Source organism: Phocoena sinus, chromosome 14 (genome assembly GCF_008692025.1).
Source record: "Phocoena sinus isolate mPhoSin1 chromosome 14, mPhoSin1.pri, whole genome shotgun sequence".
NCBI lineage: Eukaryota > Metazoa > Chordata > Mammalia > Artiodactyla > Phocoenidae > Phocoena > Phocoena sinus.
The window spans coordinates 89686483-89707046 of NC_045776.1; the positions used below are offsets into that span (position 1 = coordinate 89686483).

The window sequence follows — 20564 nt, forward strand, 5'->3', positions numbered from 1 at the left end:
AGAAATCAGGGTGGGGAAGAAACTAGCAACTAACAGAGCTGGGAATGAAAATGAGGACTGGGAAAGGGGTTTGGGTTGTACAAAGGAGGCTGTTAGGAGCCTGGCACAGGGGTTGTTTACCAGGGATTATTTCCTGTGGCAGCCAAAACAAAGTTCCACAAACTGGGTGGCTTAAATCAACACATTTATTGTCTCACAGTTCTAGAGGTCAGAAGTCTCTAGAACTGTGTGGGCAGGCCGTGTGCCCTCTGGGGCTGCAGGGGAGGGTCCTTCCCGCCTCTTCCAGCTCTGGTGCCCCAGGTGCCCCTTGGCTTGTAGACACATCACCTCACCCAGCTTCCATCTTCACATGGCCGCCTCCCCTGTGTACCTGCCTGTGTATCTTCTCTCCTTTTCTTGTAAGGACACCAGTCAGACTGGATTAGGGCCCTCCTACACCAGTACTACTGCATCTTAACTAATTACATCTGCAATGATCCTATTTCCAAATAAGGTCATAACCTGTGATATTGGGGGTTAAGACTTCAGCATATCTCCTCTGGGGAACACAATTCACCCCATACACCAAGTAAGAGAAGAGTATTGTCCCACTTATGTAGGAAGAGGTGGTATTGGGTAAATAGTGGATCTTTTTCTAGATTTCAGAACCAAACATTTTAGCTGAAAGGCATTGAGAAACAAACGCAGGCTCTGAACCAGGGAAAATAATTTGCAGTAATACACATGCATATAAACAGAAGGGCGAAAAGTCCAGGAGAATGTGGGTTAGGGTTCAGGTTCTGAGTTAGTGTCCTGCATTAGTCCTGTCAGTTTTAATTAAGTCTTGGTGTCTCAGAGCAAAGGAATCAAAGTAGAAGATGGGGATGATGATACCAGTGAGCATTACAAACCGTACTGCTTCGGTGATGAGCTCCCACCTTATATGATACTTAGGATAACCTTATAGGTCCTTAAATGACAGAGAAGCAATATGATTTTTGAAAACTTTAGCAACTTGTCTAAATTCACCACTAGTAGTAGCAAAGTGTAGGTTAGAACCTGTGTCTGGGTCCCTTCTGTGCAGTCACCCTGCCAGCCGACCCCATGGCCTTTCTGAGAGGTTTGCTCTGTCAGTCACATGTAATCATTCTGTACTGCTTTGGTGGCATAGATAGAAGCCATTTCCTGCCACATGGCTGCTTTCATGGTTTCGGAATGTGAAGAGTTCATGTCGGGGAAGGGCCTGGCAGCAAGGAGTCACGTCAGGTTCTTGTATCATTAATAGTCGGGTTAGATCGTGGCAGTGCAGCGCTTTCTGGGTTTCCTTAATTGCCACCCCAGCACTGAATATCCTGATCCCATGTGTCATAGCCAGTCCTGTGGCTTCTCTTACCCTCTTTGCTCCTTTTATGTGCATATTATAGCCCGGCCCATTTCCTGTTAATGGGCATTCCTTCCCTTTGTCACTCTCTGTCAAGGTTACAAAACCATATTTAAAAGCAACTCTGCATGACTTACATACTTTTTTCTACATATATCCTACCATTCTGACCTTAATACTTTTTTTAGTTATGTAAAGCTTTTCCATTTCTTTCAGATTTGGAGACTGCAGTTGAAGTTAAATCATCAGCTTCCAGTAAGAGCATTTCTAAAGATAAACACTCCTGTGATGTTAAAATGAAAAGAATGGCAAAGAGTGATCTCTGGTATTTGTCACTGGAAGAAGTCTGGACACGTGAAGGTCAGTTGGACAGGCCCCAGGACAGCCAGGAGAGACATCTGAGGCAAGTGGCATTCACCCAAAAGAAAGCACTTCCTCAGGAGAGAGTCTGTGAAAATGGGAAATACAGGGGAAACTGTCTTCTTCCTGCTCAGCTAGTACTGCGAGAGTATTTTCATAAACATGACTCACATCCTAAAAGTTTGAAACATGATTTGGTTTTCAGTGGTCATCAGGAAAGTTATGCAAGCAACAGTAATGACTCTGGTCAAACCTTCTGTCAAAACATTCACCTTCTTCAATTTGCAAGAACTCAAGCAGGAGAAAAATCATACAGATGCCCTGATAACAACTCTCTTACTCATGGTACATCCCTTGGTATATCAAAGGGTACACATAGAGAGAAACCCTATGAATGTAAGGAATGTGGAAAATTCTTCAGCTGGCGCTCTAATCTTACCAGGCACCGGCTTATTCATACTGGAGAAAAACCCTATGAATGTAAAGAATGTGGAAAATCTTTCAGCCGGAGTTCTCACCTTATTGGACATCAAAAGACTCATACTGGTGAGGAACCCTATGAATGTAAAGAATGTGGGAAGTCCTTCAGCTGGTTCTCTCACCTTGTTACCCATCAGAGGACTCACACAGGAGACAAACTGTACACGTGTAATCAGTGTGGAAAGTCTTTTGTTCACAGCTCCAGGCTTATTCGGCACCAGAGAACTCATACTGGAGAGAAACCTTATGAGTGTGCCGAATGTGGGAAGTCTTTCAGACAGAGCACGCATCTCATTCTGCACCAGAGAACCCATGTTAGGGTGCGGCCCTACGAATGCAGTGACTGCGGGAAATCTTACAGCCAGAGGTCTCACCTTGTCGTCCATCATAGAACTCACACTGGGCTGAAGCCCTTTGAGTGCAAAGATTGTGGAAAATGCTTTAGTCGAAGCTCTCACCTTTTCTCACATCAGAGAACCCATACTGGGGAGAAACCATATGCATGCCATGACTGTGGAAAATCCTTCAGCCAGAGTTCTGCCCTCATTGTGCACCAGAGAATTCATACTGGAGAGAAACCATATGAATGCTGTCAGTGTGGGAAAGCCTTCATTCGGAAGAATGACCTTATTAAGCACCAGAGGGTTCATGTTGGAGAAGAGACCTATAAATGTAATCAGTGTGGGATCATCTTCAGCCAGAACTCTCCACGTATAGTATATCAAATAGCTCACACCGGAGAGCAGTTCCTAACATGTAATCAGTGTGGGACAGCACTTGTTAATAGCCCTAATCTTATTAGATACCAGACAAATCATATTAGAGAAAATGCATATTAATGTAATAAATATGGAATTCTTCACAAAGAGCAATAACTTTATTTAGCATTGGAGAACTCCTTCTGGAGAGGAGCTGCTTTCAGTCTTGTTACTACCCTTTTGTGCACTAGAGAATTGGTCCTGGAGGGGGAAAAACACACAAATTTCACTTTAGTATATCAGATTGTCTTCTTTTCCCAAATTCCCACAAAAGTAGTTGGACTGGGAGCATTCTTCCCCCAGCATTAAATGCTAAAATCTGAGAAGGAATGATTAAGTAAGTGAGCTATTGATAGATGATCCAACTTTGTTTCCTTCAAAAAAATAAATGAGAGTGCTACCTCAAAAAGGCAAATAAATGAGAGTTGCTGCTGAGGGGAATAAAAAATGGTTATAGTTATTGTAACAAACAATGGAAAATTATATTCCAGTGAATTAAGATGCCATTTTTTACTTGATTGTCCCTCTCTCCTGGGACATTTTGTAGTGTTTAGTCTGTTTTATGTGTCTGATATAAACCACATTTTGGCTAGCAGCAGGGAAAATCTTATCATGTGAGGCAGAGAAGGAAGAACACATTTACTATTAGTATCCGGTTTAAATATATTTGCATGTGGGTAACAATTGAAAATGTATCTATGGATAAATGAACAGAATTGACTTGTTAGATAAGGGAATTATGAGTGAGTTTTATAGTCTATTAGGTGTCACTGTAATAATTATTTGAAGACACTTTTAAATATTAAAAAAGGATATCCAGTTTCTCCTATTCTACCATGAAGGAAGCTTGAGAACCTCCTGCTAGCAAACTTTCCCATTAATTCTAAGTTATTTGGGGTCATAGAATTGCGCTCCTTGGGACAGGCTGCTAAAGACTCTTGGGAGGTTAAACACAATGATCCTCTGGATGTTGGGACCTAAAGGAGCATTGGATACTTGAACACGCCAGGGAGAGGCTCCATTTGAGCGGGAGCAGGTACCCGGGCAATACGTGGAGCAAATGTGCTCCTCAAATAGACACAGCACTGCTTGTATCTTTATGAAGAAAACAGTGGTTAAGAGTATGCGTCTGAGGGCTTCCCTGGTGGCACAGGGGTTGAGAGTCTGCCTGCCGATGCAGGGGACACGGGTTCGTGCCCCAGTCTGGGAAGATCCCACGTGCCGCGGAGCGGCTGGGCCCGTGAGCCATGGCTGCTGAGCCTGTGCTCCGCGACGGGAGAGGCCACAATAGTGAGAGGCCCATGTAACGCAAAAAAAAAAAAAAAAAAAAAAAAAAAAAAAAAAAAAAAAAAAAGAGTATGCGTCTGAGCTGGGCTCCCCAAGTTGAACTTCCACCTCTGTCCTTCCCTTGCTGGGTGAACTTGGGCATGCTGCCTAGCTGCTCTGTACCTAACTAACAGATGTCCTCCTCTGCAAATTAGGGATAACATTACTTACCTCATGGGATCGTGGTGAGGAGCAATCAAGTAAACATATAAAGAGCTTAGAACATGCCTCATGTGTATGAAGTGCTTTATTACATTAGGTGTGATTGTTAACATTACATTATTGCCCCACCCTAGTGTCTGTCATTCACTTTAAACTGCTTGATTGCCAGTAAGAACTGATGGACTTCTCACTTCCCTTCCAGTCACACATGTCTTCCCTTTTACCTGCATCAGAACTTACCAACCAAGGAAATCACTGACCCATAGTGGGTATATGGATGCATTTCTGAGGATCAGTAAACAGCTTTTAATATTGCATTCAAAAGCATTCTCTTTGTACGGAGGTTTTCCCTTTAAGAGAGGAACCTAATCTTCAGATTCTCTGGTAAGTCCATGACCCAAAAAAGATTTAGAAAGAGAATCTGTTTTAATCCTCTGTTTCATTCTGTAAATGGATCTTGTGTGTGTAGGAACTGACCATTATTTGCCACTTTCCAGCAAACAATGTGTATATGTTAGATGCTCACTGATTGTTGAATGATATAAAGATGGTTGAGAATAACAGGACGACGACCTTGCTGTCTCTCCCAGGACTAATCTAGAAATGCTTGTTAGACTCGAGAGACCTGAGAACTGCAGGAGCAGGAGGCCACAGCTCACTCTTCTGGCACAGTTGGGATGAAGGCCTCACGTTTTGAGAACCTCCTGGCGCCTCAGTTATGGCTGAGTAACTCCTCAGTGATTACACACCATTCATGTATGTAACGTACTCCTACCAGAAGTGGTTTTCATTACAAGCAGTGGTTCTCTCTGGGCATAAAAGACGAGCCCCGTAGCTGGGCCTCTTAGAATTTCCAATAACGTATGGCTCAGTTTTCCTGAACTGTGTAGTGGAGATACTGCTGGTACCTATGTCCAAGGATAGTTGTGTGGATTAAGTGAGATACTGTGTAAAGTACTTGAAACAGTGCCTGGCACATAGGAAGTACTGTATGTCTTAGCTATTAATAATAATAATATTACTATTATTACTATAATATTACTATTATTAACACTCTAAGGAATGTATGGAATGCAGATGATCACTGAAACAGTACTTATAATAGTGCAAAATTTGTAATATTAAAACTGTATAATAGAAAATTTTTTATTTATAGACATTAAGGTTACACAAACTGAAAGCTTGGTAACATAAAAAATGTCCTTGTGATGTACAAAAAAATGCATGATAAATAATTGTCAATACCAAGTAAGCTCAGATATGTAAAAATAAATGAATTTCACAAAACGGAAATGAATCTTGCTCAAAACTCTAAGGAGATTTGTCAAAAGATTAATAGCAATTAACCTACATATTGGGAGAATTGGTGTTTGCTTTTCTTTCTTTTTTTTTTTTTTGTACTTTTGAAAGTCTCTTCAGAGAATATATATTACTTTTAGGATCAGGAAAACAATCTTTTCAGTGATGGAATATTTTCTCTTCAAAAGTTCTTGTCTACAAATAAGCTACTGGAACTTTAATAAGGGAATTTGGCAAGGTTGCAGGATACAAGATCAATATACAAAAATTGATATGTACAAGCAGTGAACAATTTGTAAATGAAATCAGAAATACAATCTCACAATGATACAAAAATATGAAATACTTAGATATGTTTAATGAATTGAACAAGATCTGTACAGTGAAGGTATAAAACATTGCTGAAAGAAATTCAAGAACACATAATAGAGAGCGTGTAATAAATATTATAAGTGAAGAAATACACCATGGTCAAGGATGGACAAGCTCAATATAGTAGGAGCGCAATTCTCCACAAACTAATCTTTAAGTTCAGGGGCATTTGTGTGGAAACTGACAAGCTAATCAGGAAGTTATATGGAAATGCAAATGACCTAGAATCACCAAAGAAATTTTTTTAAAAGGATAAGGTTGTAGGGCCTACAATACCTAATTTCAAAGTTTACTATAGAACTATACTAATAAAATGATGGCATGAGGGTGGATATAGATCAATAAAACAGGACAGAGAGTTCAGAAATTGACCTACACATATATTGTCAATTAAATTTTGACATGAGAGCCAAAATAACTCAATGTGGAAAAGACATTCTTTTAAATGAAGGGTGGTGTGACAACTGGATATTTGTATGGAAAAAACCCTCCCCTTATCTCACATCACATCCAGAAATAACTCAAAATGCATTGCAAACCTAAATGCAAAAGCTAGAATTTTTCAATATCTGGAAGAAAACATAGGAGAAAATGTTTATGTGTATAAGAAAAGATAGAACAAAATGCATGAATCATAAAAGAAAAATGATAAATTGGACTTAATAAAAATTTTAAAACTTTTGCTCTTTTGAAAAGAACATGAAAAGGCAATCCATAGGCTGGTATATTAACAATATGTATATCTGACAAGGGCTTGTATCCAGAATACAAAGGATGCTCATAACTAACTCATAAATTATACAGTAAGAAGGTGGACAAAAAAATGTGCAAAATGATTTGCCAGATGCTTCACAAAAGAATGTGTATAGATGGCCAGTAAACCCTTGTAAAAATGCTCAACAGCATTAGTCATTAGGGAAATGCAAGTCAAAACCAGGAGGATATAGGACTTCACATCTAGTAGCATGACTAAGATAAAAAAGATAAGGCTAGTTATTGAGGATTGGAGAGATTGGAACATTCACACGTTGCTGGTGGGATTATAGAATAGTACAGCCACTTTGGAGGACAGTTTGGCATGTCTTCAAAAGGCTAAACATACAGTTACCACGTGACCCATCAATTCCATTCCTAGGTAAATAACCAAGAGAAGTGAAAATATGTCCATGCAAAAATGTGTGCCTGAATGTTAAGCATTGTGATCGCCTAAAACCAGAACAAACACAAATACAGTAAACTCAACAGATGTCATGTATAATAATTCATAGCATGAAACACATTGTAGTCTAGCCCTACAAGGCTAAATGTTTAAATCTTAAAAGCATTCTAAGAATTCAGACACAAAGGGGTACATACTATATGACTCCCATGTATAAAGTTCTAGAAAGCGTAATAGATAAAAGAGAGAGGTCGGGGGTCACCTGTGGCCCGGGTGGGAGAGCAATTGACTGCAAACAGGACCACAAGGGGACCACTGGGAGTGACCTGTGTCTTGGTTGTGGTAGTGGTTCCATGACTGTCTTCATCTGTTAAACTCATTGAACTGGACACTTTAGCTGGATCCAGGTTGTTGTGTGTAACCTTTAACCTCAATAAAGTTGTTTTTAAAAAATCGGAAAACAAAGGATTTCTGGGAAACAAGAAAATCTGCAGCTCGAAGCGAACGCTAATAACGAATGTATGGTGGTTTTTATTTTTGTAACGCATCTTCATCATAGACAGCTTGATATGAGATAGCCAATCTGCGAAGCCCCTTAATGCATTAGGTTTTTCTCTGTCTATAGTCCTATGAGGAGCATAATATTATTCCCCTACAGTTAAGGGCACTAGAGTTTGGAAATTTTAAGTAATTTGCCCCAAATCATGTAGCTAGTAAATGGTAGAGCTTCATTTGAAAAACAGCCAGCAGGGACTTCCCCCGTGGTGCAGTGGCTAAGAATCCACCTGCCAATGCAGGGAACACAGGTTCGAGCCCTGGTGCAGGAAGATCCCACATGCCGGGGAGCAACTAAGCCCATGCGCCACAACTACTGAGCCTGCGCTCTAGAGCCTGCATGCCACAACTACTGAGCCCGTGTGCCACAACTACTGAAGCCCACGTGCCTAGAGCCCGTGCTCTGCAACAAGAGAAGCCACTGCAATGAGAAGCCCACGCACTGCAACAAAGAGTAGACCCCACTCACCACAACTAGTGAAAGCCTGCGTGCAGCAACAAAGACCCAATGCAGCCAAACAACAAAAAAAGAAAGAAAAACAACCGGCAGATCTTAAAATAGAAAGATTATCCTGGATTGTTTTGTGGGCTGAATGTCATCACACGAGTCCTTAAAGGTGGAAAAGGGAGACAGAAAAGGAGACCAGAGCGATGCAGCGCGAGGAGGACTCAGCCCTCTGTTGCTGGTTCTGAAGGTGGAAGACGGGGGCCTGAGCCAAGAAATGCTCGTGGCCTCTAAAGTCTGGAAAAGGCAAGGAGAGGGTTTTCCCCAGCAGCCTCCAGAAGGGCATGCAGCCCTGCCAACGCCTTGCTTTAGCCCGGGAAGACCTGTGTCAGACCTTCGACCTTCAGAACTGTAAGATAATAAATGTGTGTGGTTTTAAGCCACCAAGTTTGTTTTGTTACAGCAGCACAGAAAACTAACACAACATGAGAACTTAGCCGATAACAGGGATTGGTTAACAAATCAGTGGGCAAAGGATGCTAACTCTACATTTCAACCTAGAACCTGTAGAGCCTTCCTTTCCACGTTTAATATTTAATCTATATTTTAAAAATAAATTTATTTATTTTTATTTTTGGCTGCGTTGGGTCTGTGTTGGTGTATGCGGGCTTTCTCTAGCTGCGGGGAGCTGGGGCTATTCTCTGTTGTGGTGTGAGGACTTCTCATTGCGGTGGCTTCTCTTGTTGTGGAGCATGGGCTCTAGGTGCTCAGGCTTCAGTAGTTGTGGCACACGGGTTCAGTAGTTGTGGCTCACGGGCTTAGTTGCTCCACCGTGTGTGGGATCTTCCTAGACCAGGGCTCGAACCCATGTCCCCTGCATTGGCAGGAGGATTCTTAACCACTGCGCCACCAGGGAAGTCCCATATTTAATCTATTTAGAATTTATTTTAAATATATTGTGAGACAGCAGTTTTTTTCTATTCTTTTTTTTTTTTTTTTTTATAAATTTATTTATTTATTTATTTGGCTGTGTTGGGTCTTCGTTTCTGTGCAAGGGCTTTCTCTAGTTGCGGCGAGCGGGGGCCACTCTTCATCGCGGTGCGCGGGCCTCTCACTATCGCGTCCTCTCTTGTTGCGGAGCACAGGCTCCAGACGCGCAGGCTCAGTAGCTGTGGCTTACGGGCCCAGTTGCTCCGTGGCATGTGGGATCTTCCCAGACCAGGGCTCGAACCCGTGTCCCATGCACTGGCAGGCAGATTCTCAACCACTGCGCCACCAGGGAAGCCCTTTCTATTCTTGTATAGCTATCTCATTGTTCCTGCACAATTTTTATTTATTTATTTATTTATTTATTTTTGGCTTGCACAATTTATTGAAAAGTTTGTCTCTTCCACAATATTTTCCTCCAATATTTTATTATGAAAATTTTCAAACATACAGAAAAGTTGAAAGAGTTTTACAGCGAGTACTGATATTCCAAACTCAAGATGTTGCCTACTGTGTTGAACTTGCTCTGATGGTGCAAAAGCCATAGGGGTACCACTATGGGCACTCCCCTTGCATCCAGGAAGTGGCATCAAAGACATTTATTAGTCGTTGTTATGTTCTTCATCATCACATTCACAGTTAAAAAAAGAAGAGAAAAGGACCAATTTTGCTTCTGGATGTCCTTGATGGAGCAGTGAAGACTAATTTTATTAAATCTTAACTCTTGAGTCCATATCTTTTTAGTATGTATGCAACAGATATTCTGTGCTGCATCCTGAAGTTCCATATCTGTCTCCAGAAAATGCACTTCTGTGATTATGTGAGTTGGGAGCTGAACTTTGCGTGAAAGTAGGACTGAAATGTGAGGCAGACGTGGGTGAGGCAGACACATTCTCAACTGCCAACCAAGTAAGCTGTCACACAAGGGGAACAAGTGCCAGCCAGCATTGTCTGCCAATACAAAGCTAGAGTTTTCAAGTGCAAACAGAATTCTGGAAATCTTGTATCTGCCACTGTGAACTTCACAGATTCCCAGTACTTAAGATCAATAATGATATTGATGAATACGAGCTTTCATGTTGTATAAGGAGAGGTGTCAGTGTTTGGAAGATCTGCATTAGTCAGTGAACCAATATTTTCCAAATGACCAATGCATGTTGTTACAAAATCATGCTTGATAAAACTATGCATTCAAAGTGCAAGACAGACCAATGGGTTTTAATATAATAGAGTAGAAAAAGCTCACCTCTCTGGTTTCAGATCATACACTGAAACTGACCTATTCCTTGTTCAGCTTTTACTACAAAGAATATGCAGTTATCTAAGTGTATTAAAATACCCTGTCCTTTTCCAACTATTGATACATACCTATGTGAGGCCAGATTTTTTTATATATTGATACTTACACATAAGAAACACATGCAACAGAGTGAATGCAGAAGCACATATGAGACTGCAGCTGTTTTATATTAAGCCAGACATTTAAAGGATTCCCCCACCCCTATCCCCAAAGGAAGACAATGCCACTCCTAATTTTCCTGGAAAATAAATGTCACTTATACAACGGAACGAATCTTTGCGTTATTAAAGTATAAATTAGGACTTTTACCATTTGGAAAAGCAGGAACCTTAGAACACTTTTAACTGAATTTATACGGCTCCAGCCTTTGCGCTATTGCTGTCAATTATTTTAATCCTCTGTATTACTGAAAGTCTGCGCGCCCGCGCCCAGAGGTGGGGCGGGAAGGGCCTGCGCTTCGCGGCCGCAGCGCCCTCTCCCGGCGGCCCTCGGCTGGAGCCGCCCCGAGCAGGAGGAACGCCCGCAGAGGCTTCCGGGAGTTGTAGTTCGTCCTGCCCTCGGGTTGCCCTGACGCATTTCCTGTGCGTCCCTAGCGGCCGCCGTCGGCTCGGCACCAGCCGGGAGAGTCGTGGTGGGTGGTTTGCGTTCCCTACCCGTCGTGGGGACCTGAGCTGGAGCGTGCCGACCTCATCTGCCCGAGGGCCGTCGCCGAAGCACCCGGGGCGGGCGCCGCACAGTCGAGAGCGAGGACCGAGCGGCTCTGGCTGCAGATCCGGGAGGTCGGCTGCGGAGCCGGTCTCCCCCGCATCTCCCGCTGCCGGTTCAGGGCTTGGGGGAGCCGCGCGCGCCGAGTCCCTCCCGTGTCAGGGCGGCGGGACCGTGCAGACTAGTCTGGCCTCCCCCGCGCCTGCCCTGAGCCGATCGCGTGTGTGTAGGTGGGGGCGGAGCTGGGGAACCCCGCCGCTGTGTGAGGGAAGGAGGCCCGGCCGTGGGAAGGGAGGGGCGGGTCCTCGGGGGGGGGGGCAGGAGGGTCCCGCGTGGGCGTGGGAGTGGCGGGGAGACTGGTTCCCTCACGGTTCTCTTCTCGCGCAGCCGTCGGGTCCTGCCACCCCCCGCAGGGCGCACAAAACTGGCCGTGAGGATGGCCACCAGGGTCCGGACGGCTGCCGTCTGGGTGAGTCGGGGGGTTTTCTCTCGTTTATGAAAAGCCCTGAACACCGACGTGTGCTCATCCATCTTTTCCAGGGTCGGAGCTTGCGTGGGGCTTCCAAGCCACTGCGCCTCCTTTAAGATGACGTTGACCCGTCCAGAAGTGCTTCTTGTCAGACTGTTACTTTACTCCTTCTTTCAGTCTCTTTTCTGCCAATTCTGTACCTTGAGCCTTGAGTTAAACGAGGGGTCATCATGCATTTTCCAATTTCTTCGACACATTTTCTTAGTTTTTTCTTTCCGTGTCTAAGATTTTGGGGCCTCATTTGGGAAGTTATACATTTGTCCCTTCGGTTATTCAACAGTTTTGTTTATTGTCTTTTGTTGAGCACCCTGGGGCAGGTGCTAAAAGTGAGAAGGTAGGTCGTTCCTGCTTTGGAAGGGCCATGGTCTGGTGGGAATTGTGGGCAAGAAAATGTATGAGCACAATGGCACGTTAGGGGTCCTCCGAGAGTCGGCCGTGGAAGTGTATGGAGACACACAGCACAGGGCCAGTTTTTGGAAGTAAGGACACCCCAAGAAATGCTTCAGGGATTAATAAGGGAGTCTTAAACTGAGATTTGAGAGGTGAATGAGGTGAACAAGGGACTGAAGGTCAGCCTAGGAAAAGGAAGCAACGTGCAAATTTGAGAGGCTTAAAGTGATGTAGTATGTTGGTGACCTTGGAACACTTTACAGTTGCTGAAATGTAGAGTTTATGGTTTTGTAGGTGACGGTGGTGGTGGAGTGTGTATTAAGAAATGAGGCCAGAGCCATAGGCAGAGATTGGATCGTAGAGGGCTTTGAGGATCACATGAAAAACTTGGATTTGGGGACTTCCCTGGTGGTCCAGTGGTTAGGACTCGGTGCTTTCACTGCCATGGCCCCAGGTTCAATCCCTGGTCGGGGAACTAAAATCCCGCAAGCTGCACGGCACGGCCAAAAAAAAAACACTTGGATTTTATCCTCTAGGGAGAATAAAGGGTCAGAAGCAACTGGACTTGGTAACTAGTTGGGTGCTGGTGGTCAGCAAGCCAGCAGAGCCAGGCATAAGTGCTGGAGGTCTGCCCTGTGGGCCTGCGTTGGGAGTGGTACCATTCCCTGAGTTAGGGAAGACCGTCAGAGTTGTTACGGAGGGCTAGGTGGACATTTCCTTTAGATACGGTGGGACCCTGCGGGTGCTGGTGGGCACGTGGGTAGGCATCTGTCTCGAGAGAATGGTCTGGACAGGTATCACTGAGTGGGTATAGCCAGATTAGCTCAAGGAGCACATGTGCCCTGGGAAGAGCACCGAGGGCAGTGCTCGGGGGTGGGCAAGGGAAGGTGGCGGAGGAGGGGCTGGAGGTTGGGCAGCCCCATAGGAATGAGAGAAATGGAGAGACTTGTGTGTCAGAGTCAAAGAAAAAGAAACCTCAAAAATGGTTGCCATGTGAGATGCCCCAGGGAGGTCAAGTACTGTTGCATCACAGAAGTCCAAATCGGACTTGGTGGTGATGGTAGTGGTGGGTTTCGCTGTGAGAGCAGAGCAGAGTGTGAGTGGGTGTTTGCTGGGCAGGAGAGGAAGGAGTGGGGTAGAGGTAGCAGCAGTCCATCGCAGAGATGGGAGTGAGGCAGGAAGACAGCCATGTGGGCTGAGTCAGTGTGCCCTGTGGTTGCAGGAAGAGAGTGGTAGCCTGAGGAGAATCCAGGAAGATTCCTTGGTACAAAATCAGTCTAAAAGTCAGTGTGTTTCCTGTTTATAAATTGTATCTGTTTAGAAGTTTTAATGAGGGAAATTAGCCTATTTACAAATGGCAGTAAAACAGGTGAAAGTACTAAAAACCTGAGCAATGCAGAGGACTTGTATAAGGAAAACTTTACACCTTCAGTAACACTAGTTAACATTTCTACAGTGTCTCCTCTTCCTAGCCATGGGTCTCAGCACTTTACAGACACAAACTGATCCTCACAGCAGCCTCATAGGAAGGTAGGACTCTTAGCCCCATTTAAAGACAAGGAAAGGTGACAAAGAGAGGCAGGCAGTCTGCCAGGATCATTCAGCAGAAGACAGAATTCAAACCCAGGGGCTCACGCTCCCTGCTCTGCGTTCTTTTATTTATTTATAATTTATTTTTGGCTGCGTTGGGTCTTTGTTGCTGCACATGGGCTTTCTCTACTTGTGGTGAGGGGGGGCTACTCTTCGTGGCGGTGCACGGGCTCTAGGCGTGTGGGCTTCAATAGTTGTGGCACGTGGGCTCAGTAGTTGTGGCTCGCGGGCTCTAGAGCTCCGGCTCAGTACTTGTGGCACACGGGCTCAGTAGTTGTGGCTTGAGGGCTCTAGAGCGCAGGCTCAGTAGTTGTGGCACATGGGCTTAGTTGCTCCGCGGCACGTGGGATCTTCCTGGCCCAGGGCTGGAACCCGTGTCCCCTGCATTGGCAGGCAGATTCTTAACCACTGTGCCACCAGGGAAGCCCTCCCTGCTCTGAGTTCTTAACAGGACAACATGTACCGTCTCGGGCGGAAGAGTGAACTGATAGATACAAATCCCAGGCTTTGGTCTTTGAAGTGTTCATCATGTTTCCAGTCTCCAGGTATTTATTGAGCACCCACTCTGTGCCAGGCCCCCTTCCAGGTCCAGGCATGTGGTGGTGAACGAGACTGACAGGATCCATGCTTTGGGGAGTTTGCACTCTGGTGGAGGAAGGCAGATGCCATGTAAATGATGGAGAAACTACTTACAAGTGAACAGGAAACGTCGTTGTCGTGTTGTACATGGAATCCACATTGGTTGATGATGTGAGTTACCAGAGTAGCCAGCCTTGGGAAGAGCAGGTGCATGAACGTGCAGGGTGGGAACAGCCATCGCCAAGGCCCCGAGGTGGGGGAGGGTCCGTGCCTTTGTAGCAGGGAAGGAAGGCCTGTGTGGCCGGGGTTGGCGGGGAGGGGAGGGGAACAGACAGACACGGAGGGGGCCAGAGGCCCGATCAGGCTGGGAAGCTGTTGTGTTAGGAAAGGAGATTGGGCTTTTCAGAGTCCCTCTGGCTGCTCAGTGGAGAATGGTCGACCGCAGGGGTGCGGACGAGAGGCGGAGGAGGTGTTGCCTGGAGCAGTGGAAACAGAGAGACTAGACAGAATTGGGGGTGTTTGAAACGTGAGTCCTCTTTTCTGACAACAAGCTTATGCTTTTCACCTAGTCCACTGTCCCTTTTTAGAGTGGTTTATCTTGTGTAAGTAGTCCTGTATTTCTTACCATTCCAGCCCAGTGTGAATGCTCAGTGCTCACTGTGCATGGGGTTCTGTGCTGCATCTGGTGCAGGCATTCATCAGTACCTCTTCTTGGGACCAGGTTACACTGCTGGTTTGTGTAGAGCCAGGATTTGAACCTGGGTGGGATGGCCCTACACCCATTTCCCTGGCCAGTGTACTCTACTGCCTCAGGGTATAGCCTGAGAATTTCTCAAGAGACAGAGATTCTAGCCTCCTGGGCCCTAAGAGTAGTTATTGTTTACCCACAGTGGGTCACTGATCAGCTGCTCCTTGGACTCGGGAGTAGTTAAGTCCCTTGCCGTGCCCTGGTCGCAGTGGGTGTGTGTGGCCCAGTCCCTGGGGAATGAGAGATGTGGATGACCCCACTCAGGGATGCGCTGAAAGCGGAAAGGATATCATATGCAAGACATTTTTTTTCTTTTTTTTTTTTTTTTTGCGGTACGCGGGCCTCTCACTGTTGTGGCCTCTCATTGCGGAGCACAGGCTCCGGACGCGCAGGCTCAGCGGCCATGGCTCACGGGCCCAGCTGCTCCGTGGCATGTGGGATCTTCCCGGACTGGGGCCCGAACCCATGTCCCCTGCATCGGCAGGTGGGCTCCCAACCACTGCACCACCAGGGAAGCCCCATATGCAAGACATTTTAAAACTGTGCAACACAGGGGTCTCTCTCCTGTGGCCGGTGACATCCTCGACCCATATTCTGGGTGTCCCCTCCTGGGTATCCAGGGAGATACCTAGTAATTAGAAGGCAGTAGACGAGTGTCAATTCAGAGCAGAGGGAGGTGGTCCTCGGCAGTGATGTACGTTGCACTGAGGCCTGTGAGCCCCTAAGTCTCTGTTTCTTTCCTCGGAGGATGCTGGGCACTTACTGGCAGGTTTTCTTTTTTCAGTTTGGCTACTTTCTGCTGTTGACACTTCCCTACCTTAAATGTGTCATTACAAATTCACTTCAGGGAGTCTCCATTCCTAGGGGCTTGGAAAGATTTTCTGTGTCCTCCTCTCCTGTAGGAGTTGACTTATTTTATTTATTTATTTATAATTAATTTATTTATTTATGGCTGTGTTGGGTCTTCGTTTCTGTGCGTGGGCTTTCTCTAGTTGTGGCAAGCGGGGGCCACTCTTCATCCCGGTGCACGGGCCTCTCACTGTCGCGGTCTCTCTCGTTGCGGAGCACAGACGCGCAGGCTCAGTAGTTGTGGCTCACGGGCCCAGTTGCTCCGCAGCATGTGGGATCTTCCCAGACCAGGGCTCGAACCCGTGACCCCTGCATTGGCAGGCAGATTCTCAACCACTGTGCCACCAGGGAAGCCCTAGTTGACTTATTTTAAACCAGGGAACCTTGTTTCCCTTTTTCTCCAGCGTTGGGCAGGGCCTCTGCTCCCATGGACCACTGCCAAACACCGTCACCACGGTCACCACCATGACATGCTAATAGCATAGTTTGCAGTGCAGTGAGTTGGGGCTTCAAGACTGATGCAAGGGGGTGTGGGAGAGAGAAGGGAATTCTGCCTGACGGAGCCTTTCTGAGGAAGGTTGGCCCGTGCTCCCGTGCATACCAGGCTGGGTGTCTTCAGCTGCGCCCAGACTGACCCTCTTGGCGAATTAAAGGTTAAAATGATAATTCCCGGTTTTTATTTTTAATATAAATTTTTATTTATTTTATTTATTTATTTTTGGCTGTGTTGGGTCTTTGTTGCTGTGCGCGGGCTTTCTCTAGTTGTGGCGAGAGGGGGCTACTCTTCGTTGAGGTGGGCGGGCTTCTCACTGCGTTGGCTTCTCGTTGCAGAGCATGGGCTCTAGGCGTGTGGGCTTCAGTAGTTGTGGCTCGTGGGCTCAGTAGTTGTGGCGCACGGGCTTAGTTGCTCCGCGGCATGTGGGATACTCCCAGACCAGGGATTGAACCCGTGTCCCCTGCACTGGCAGGCAGATTCTTAACCACGGCACTACCAAGGAAGCCTCGATAATTTCCTGTTAAAAAGTGGCAGTGTTCATGAATTAGTCTTTCAAAACTAACAACCCTCACGCACCCTTGTTTATATATTCCAGGTACCGGTTAGGCATGGAGGATACACGGGTCAAAGGCAGCCCTGGGAGTTGAGAGAGGGGACAGAGGGCAGGCCAGGTGGCCACGGGATTCGCGCTGGGGCAGAGGGAAGCCCAGGAAGTGACCTTGGCAGCTGCTCTCAAAGGACCTGTGGAATTAGCCGTGTGAAGGCGAGGGAGAAGGAGGCTGCGGGTAGAGGGAGCCCCTGTGTGCTGCCAGCAGTGGGCCGGGAGTGGCCGGCCGCCATCAGGCTCTGGAGCTGGCTCAGCACTCAGCTGTAGGGTCTGGGGGGGGGGGGTGTCAGGTAACGTGGGGGCCTGTCACCCGCTTGGCTGACTTGGAGCAGGCTGCTCACCCCTTCCAGACAAGCTGAAAACTACATTGTCCTTGTGACTCGAGCCTTTGATGATTGTGGAGTCACCTTATGTCCAGGAATCCTTTTTTTGTCTTAAAGTCTGTTTTGTATTCTTATAGTTGTAGGAGCCTCCTTTTGGTTAATTGCTTGTCGTATATTTTTCTTTAGCTTTTGACTTTTTTGTATCTTTATCTTTTAGATGTGTCTTTTTAAAATAGCATCATTTTTTTAAATCAGTCTGTCAATCTTTGTACTTAACTCAGACACTTGGTCTGTTATGATTGTGTAATTACTGTTATATTTGAGTTTAAATCTACCATCTTACTGTGTTTTTCTATACTGTGTTTGCTGTACCTGATCTGTTTTTTTTCTCCTCTCTTGGCTTTTTTTGGACTGATAATTTTTATTCTTTTTCTTTCTGTAAAGATGTTTGGGCATTATACACATTATTTATGCTGTAAAGTTTTTTTAATTTCACTTATTTTGACATAATTTTAGATCTTAAAAAAGTTGCAGGAATAATACAAAAGTTCTTCTATACCTTCATCCAGATTCCTCAAATAGTAATATTTTGCTGCACTTGCTTTATCATTTTCTCTCTCACTCTCTGTTCCCAGCTCCTCTCCTCTTTCTCTCTCCTCGTACATACACATTTTTTTTTCTTAACTGAAACCAATTTGCAGACATGATGTTCCTTTACCCCTGAATACTGCAGTACATCTCACAAACAAGAACAGTTTTTTACATAGCCACTGAATCAGGAAATTGACATCAATACAATGCTGTTATTTCATTTACAGGTCTTATTGTGATTTTGCCAATTGTTCCTTTATAGAAAGTTTGGAAATACCGTCCTTTATGGGAGAAGAGTAACTTGAATCATGTGTTGCAATGGGCTGTGCTGGCTCTTTCATCTAACCCGGAACAGTTCCTCAGTCTTCTTTGTCATGACGTGGTGTTTTCGGAGCCCAGGGTGTTCTGTGGAATATTCCTCAGTTTCGGGTTGTTTGCTCCTCCTGATTCATTTCAGAAGTGCTGCATTCTTCCCTGCGTCACATCCGGGGCACTCGTGGCTGCTGATGTAAACTTGCCTCACTTGGTGAAGGTGGTGTCTGTGTTCTCTCCCCTGTAGTCACTTTCTCTTCCCTTTGTAAGTCAGTATCTGTTGGGAGATAACTGAGATGAAATAAATACCTTTTAGTCCTCAAACTTTCACCCACTCGTTTAGCCTGCATGGGTGATTCTTGTGTGTGCTTTTATTATGCTAGTTGACAAATGAGTTTTATCTAATTTCATTATTCTTTCTATGTTCATTAGATACCTGCCTGCTGTCGGAAAGCTGTGCCTCACCCCCCATTTTTAAATGTGCTCTGTAGTTTCCTTTTAGACTCTAGTGCAGCTTATGATAGACCTTCTCAGTCTGTGTGTCACTGCTCTCCTCTCTTGCCCATCTGTCTCTCCATACTACTTTCTAGATAATTTCTTCCGGTTTGTCCTTTCGTTTACTAATTCTTCCGAACCTGCTGTTAAAGAGACTTCAGTTGATGTGTTTTTATCATTCCTATAAATTCTTTCTAGTTCTTTTTCAAATATGCTTGCTAAGTTATTTGTCCAACTCCTTGCCAAATCATAAGGCTTGCCTTTCTCTCCTTGAATATAATATTTGATTTATAATGAGTGTCCATCAATTGCACTGTCTGTTGGCTACAAGGTTTTCTTTCTGTTGTTTGTTGATTTTCATTGGTTCTTGTTCATGTTGTCTTGCTTTCTGAAAGCTTTATTTTCTTGTGTGGTGGTCACTGTTCTTGAAAAATTCTTCAAAGGAAAAATTTAAGGCGTAGGATAAAGGTAACTTACTCCAAAATACTCTGAAGTATTTTGAAGCAGATTCAGTTCTCATGTTATTTCATCTGTACATCACTAAGCATTAAAAACATACATTTTCTAATATAATTATAATACCACTCTTACACCTAACAGAATAATTCCTTGGTATCATGGAATTATTCCATGTTCAGATTTCATTTTCCTTTTTAACATTGGCAAGTTAAAATCAAAATCCAAACAAGGTACACACTTCTTACTGTTACATACTTTAAGTCTCTTTTAATCCAAAGTAACCCATCCTTCTTTCTTTTTTTCCCCCATTGACTTTTTAAAGATGTGGAGCCATTTGTCCTTTAGAATGTCCTTCATTTTAGATTTATCTCTGTTTCCTTGTGGTCACATTTAACATGTTTCCTGTCACCAGTATTTCTGGTAAACTGAAATTTATCTTTAGAGACTTTAGATTCATTTATTAATGCTTTTGGCAAGAATACTTGATAGTGCTTTGTCTTGTCACCTCAGGAGGCACGTATGTCTCGTTGACTCGCTCTAGGTGATGCAAAGATCGATTGGTGGGGTCAGGGGTGGCAGTGTGGTATTGTTGTGAAGTTTCCCATCAGTCCTTCTAATGGTTTCATCAGTTATGACCTTCCCTTGGCCAGTTATTTCACAGCATCTACAAAGTGGTGACTTTCTAACTCTATCATTCTTTCCATTTTTGTAGCAGGAATTCTCTGAAAGAATTTACAGAATCCTTCTCTAAAAAAGAACATTTCTTCGTCAACAGAACCATTTGGTTACCCAGAGACACAATTTGTTTAGGGATGGCAGGTCCATGCTTAACTCTTTCCCTTTAATTGCCAGTTTTCACTAAGGAGATGATGCCCTAGTTACATCCATTGATGACGCAGTGAGTTTTTCATTTGATTTTTTTTCTTTTTGCTAATTTGAGTATGATTAAAAAGCTCGTAAATCTTAATACTGTTTACAGTTAGTTTCAATCAGTTGCAGTCAGTATTCTTTTAGAGGGTTTCATTGTCCCAGCCTTAGCCAAAGGGAGCCTTTCAGCTTGGCTCGGAGGCTTTTTGGAAAGACTCTGTTAGTCTTAGCTGACTTCCTGGCTTCCTTGCTTTGGGGCCCAAGAAGATAGTCTCTGCTCATTTGAGTATTTCCCATCCCAGATCTGGAATCAACCTTTTCTCCAGGAGCCTGTATCTTTTCGTAGGGAGTGTGCTCAGGGACCACAGTTGATACTGGAATGTCATTACTTCTGGGCTGTTTCAGCAGGCAGACCTAGGGATCTTTGGAAAGGAAAAAAATTATGATTCATGTTGATATTT

General features: G+C 44.7%; 1 protein-coding gene across 1 annotated transcript in view; it reads left to right on the forward strand.

The window, feature by feature from the left end:
• Nucleotides 1-20564, forward strand: part of ZNF268 (zinc finger protein 268) — a 70232-nt gene that overhangs the window by 15706 nt on the left and 33962 nt on the right. Inside the window, 3 exon segments of the mRNA XM_032603521.1 lie at nt 1577-1763; nt 10008-10010; nt 11656-11737. Of these exon segments, the coding sequence (XP_032459412.1) occupies nt 1577-1763; nt 10008-10010; nt 11656-11737 (272 nt within the window).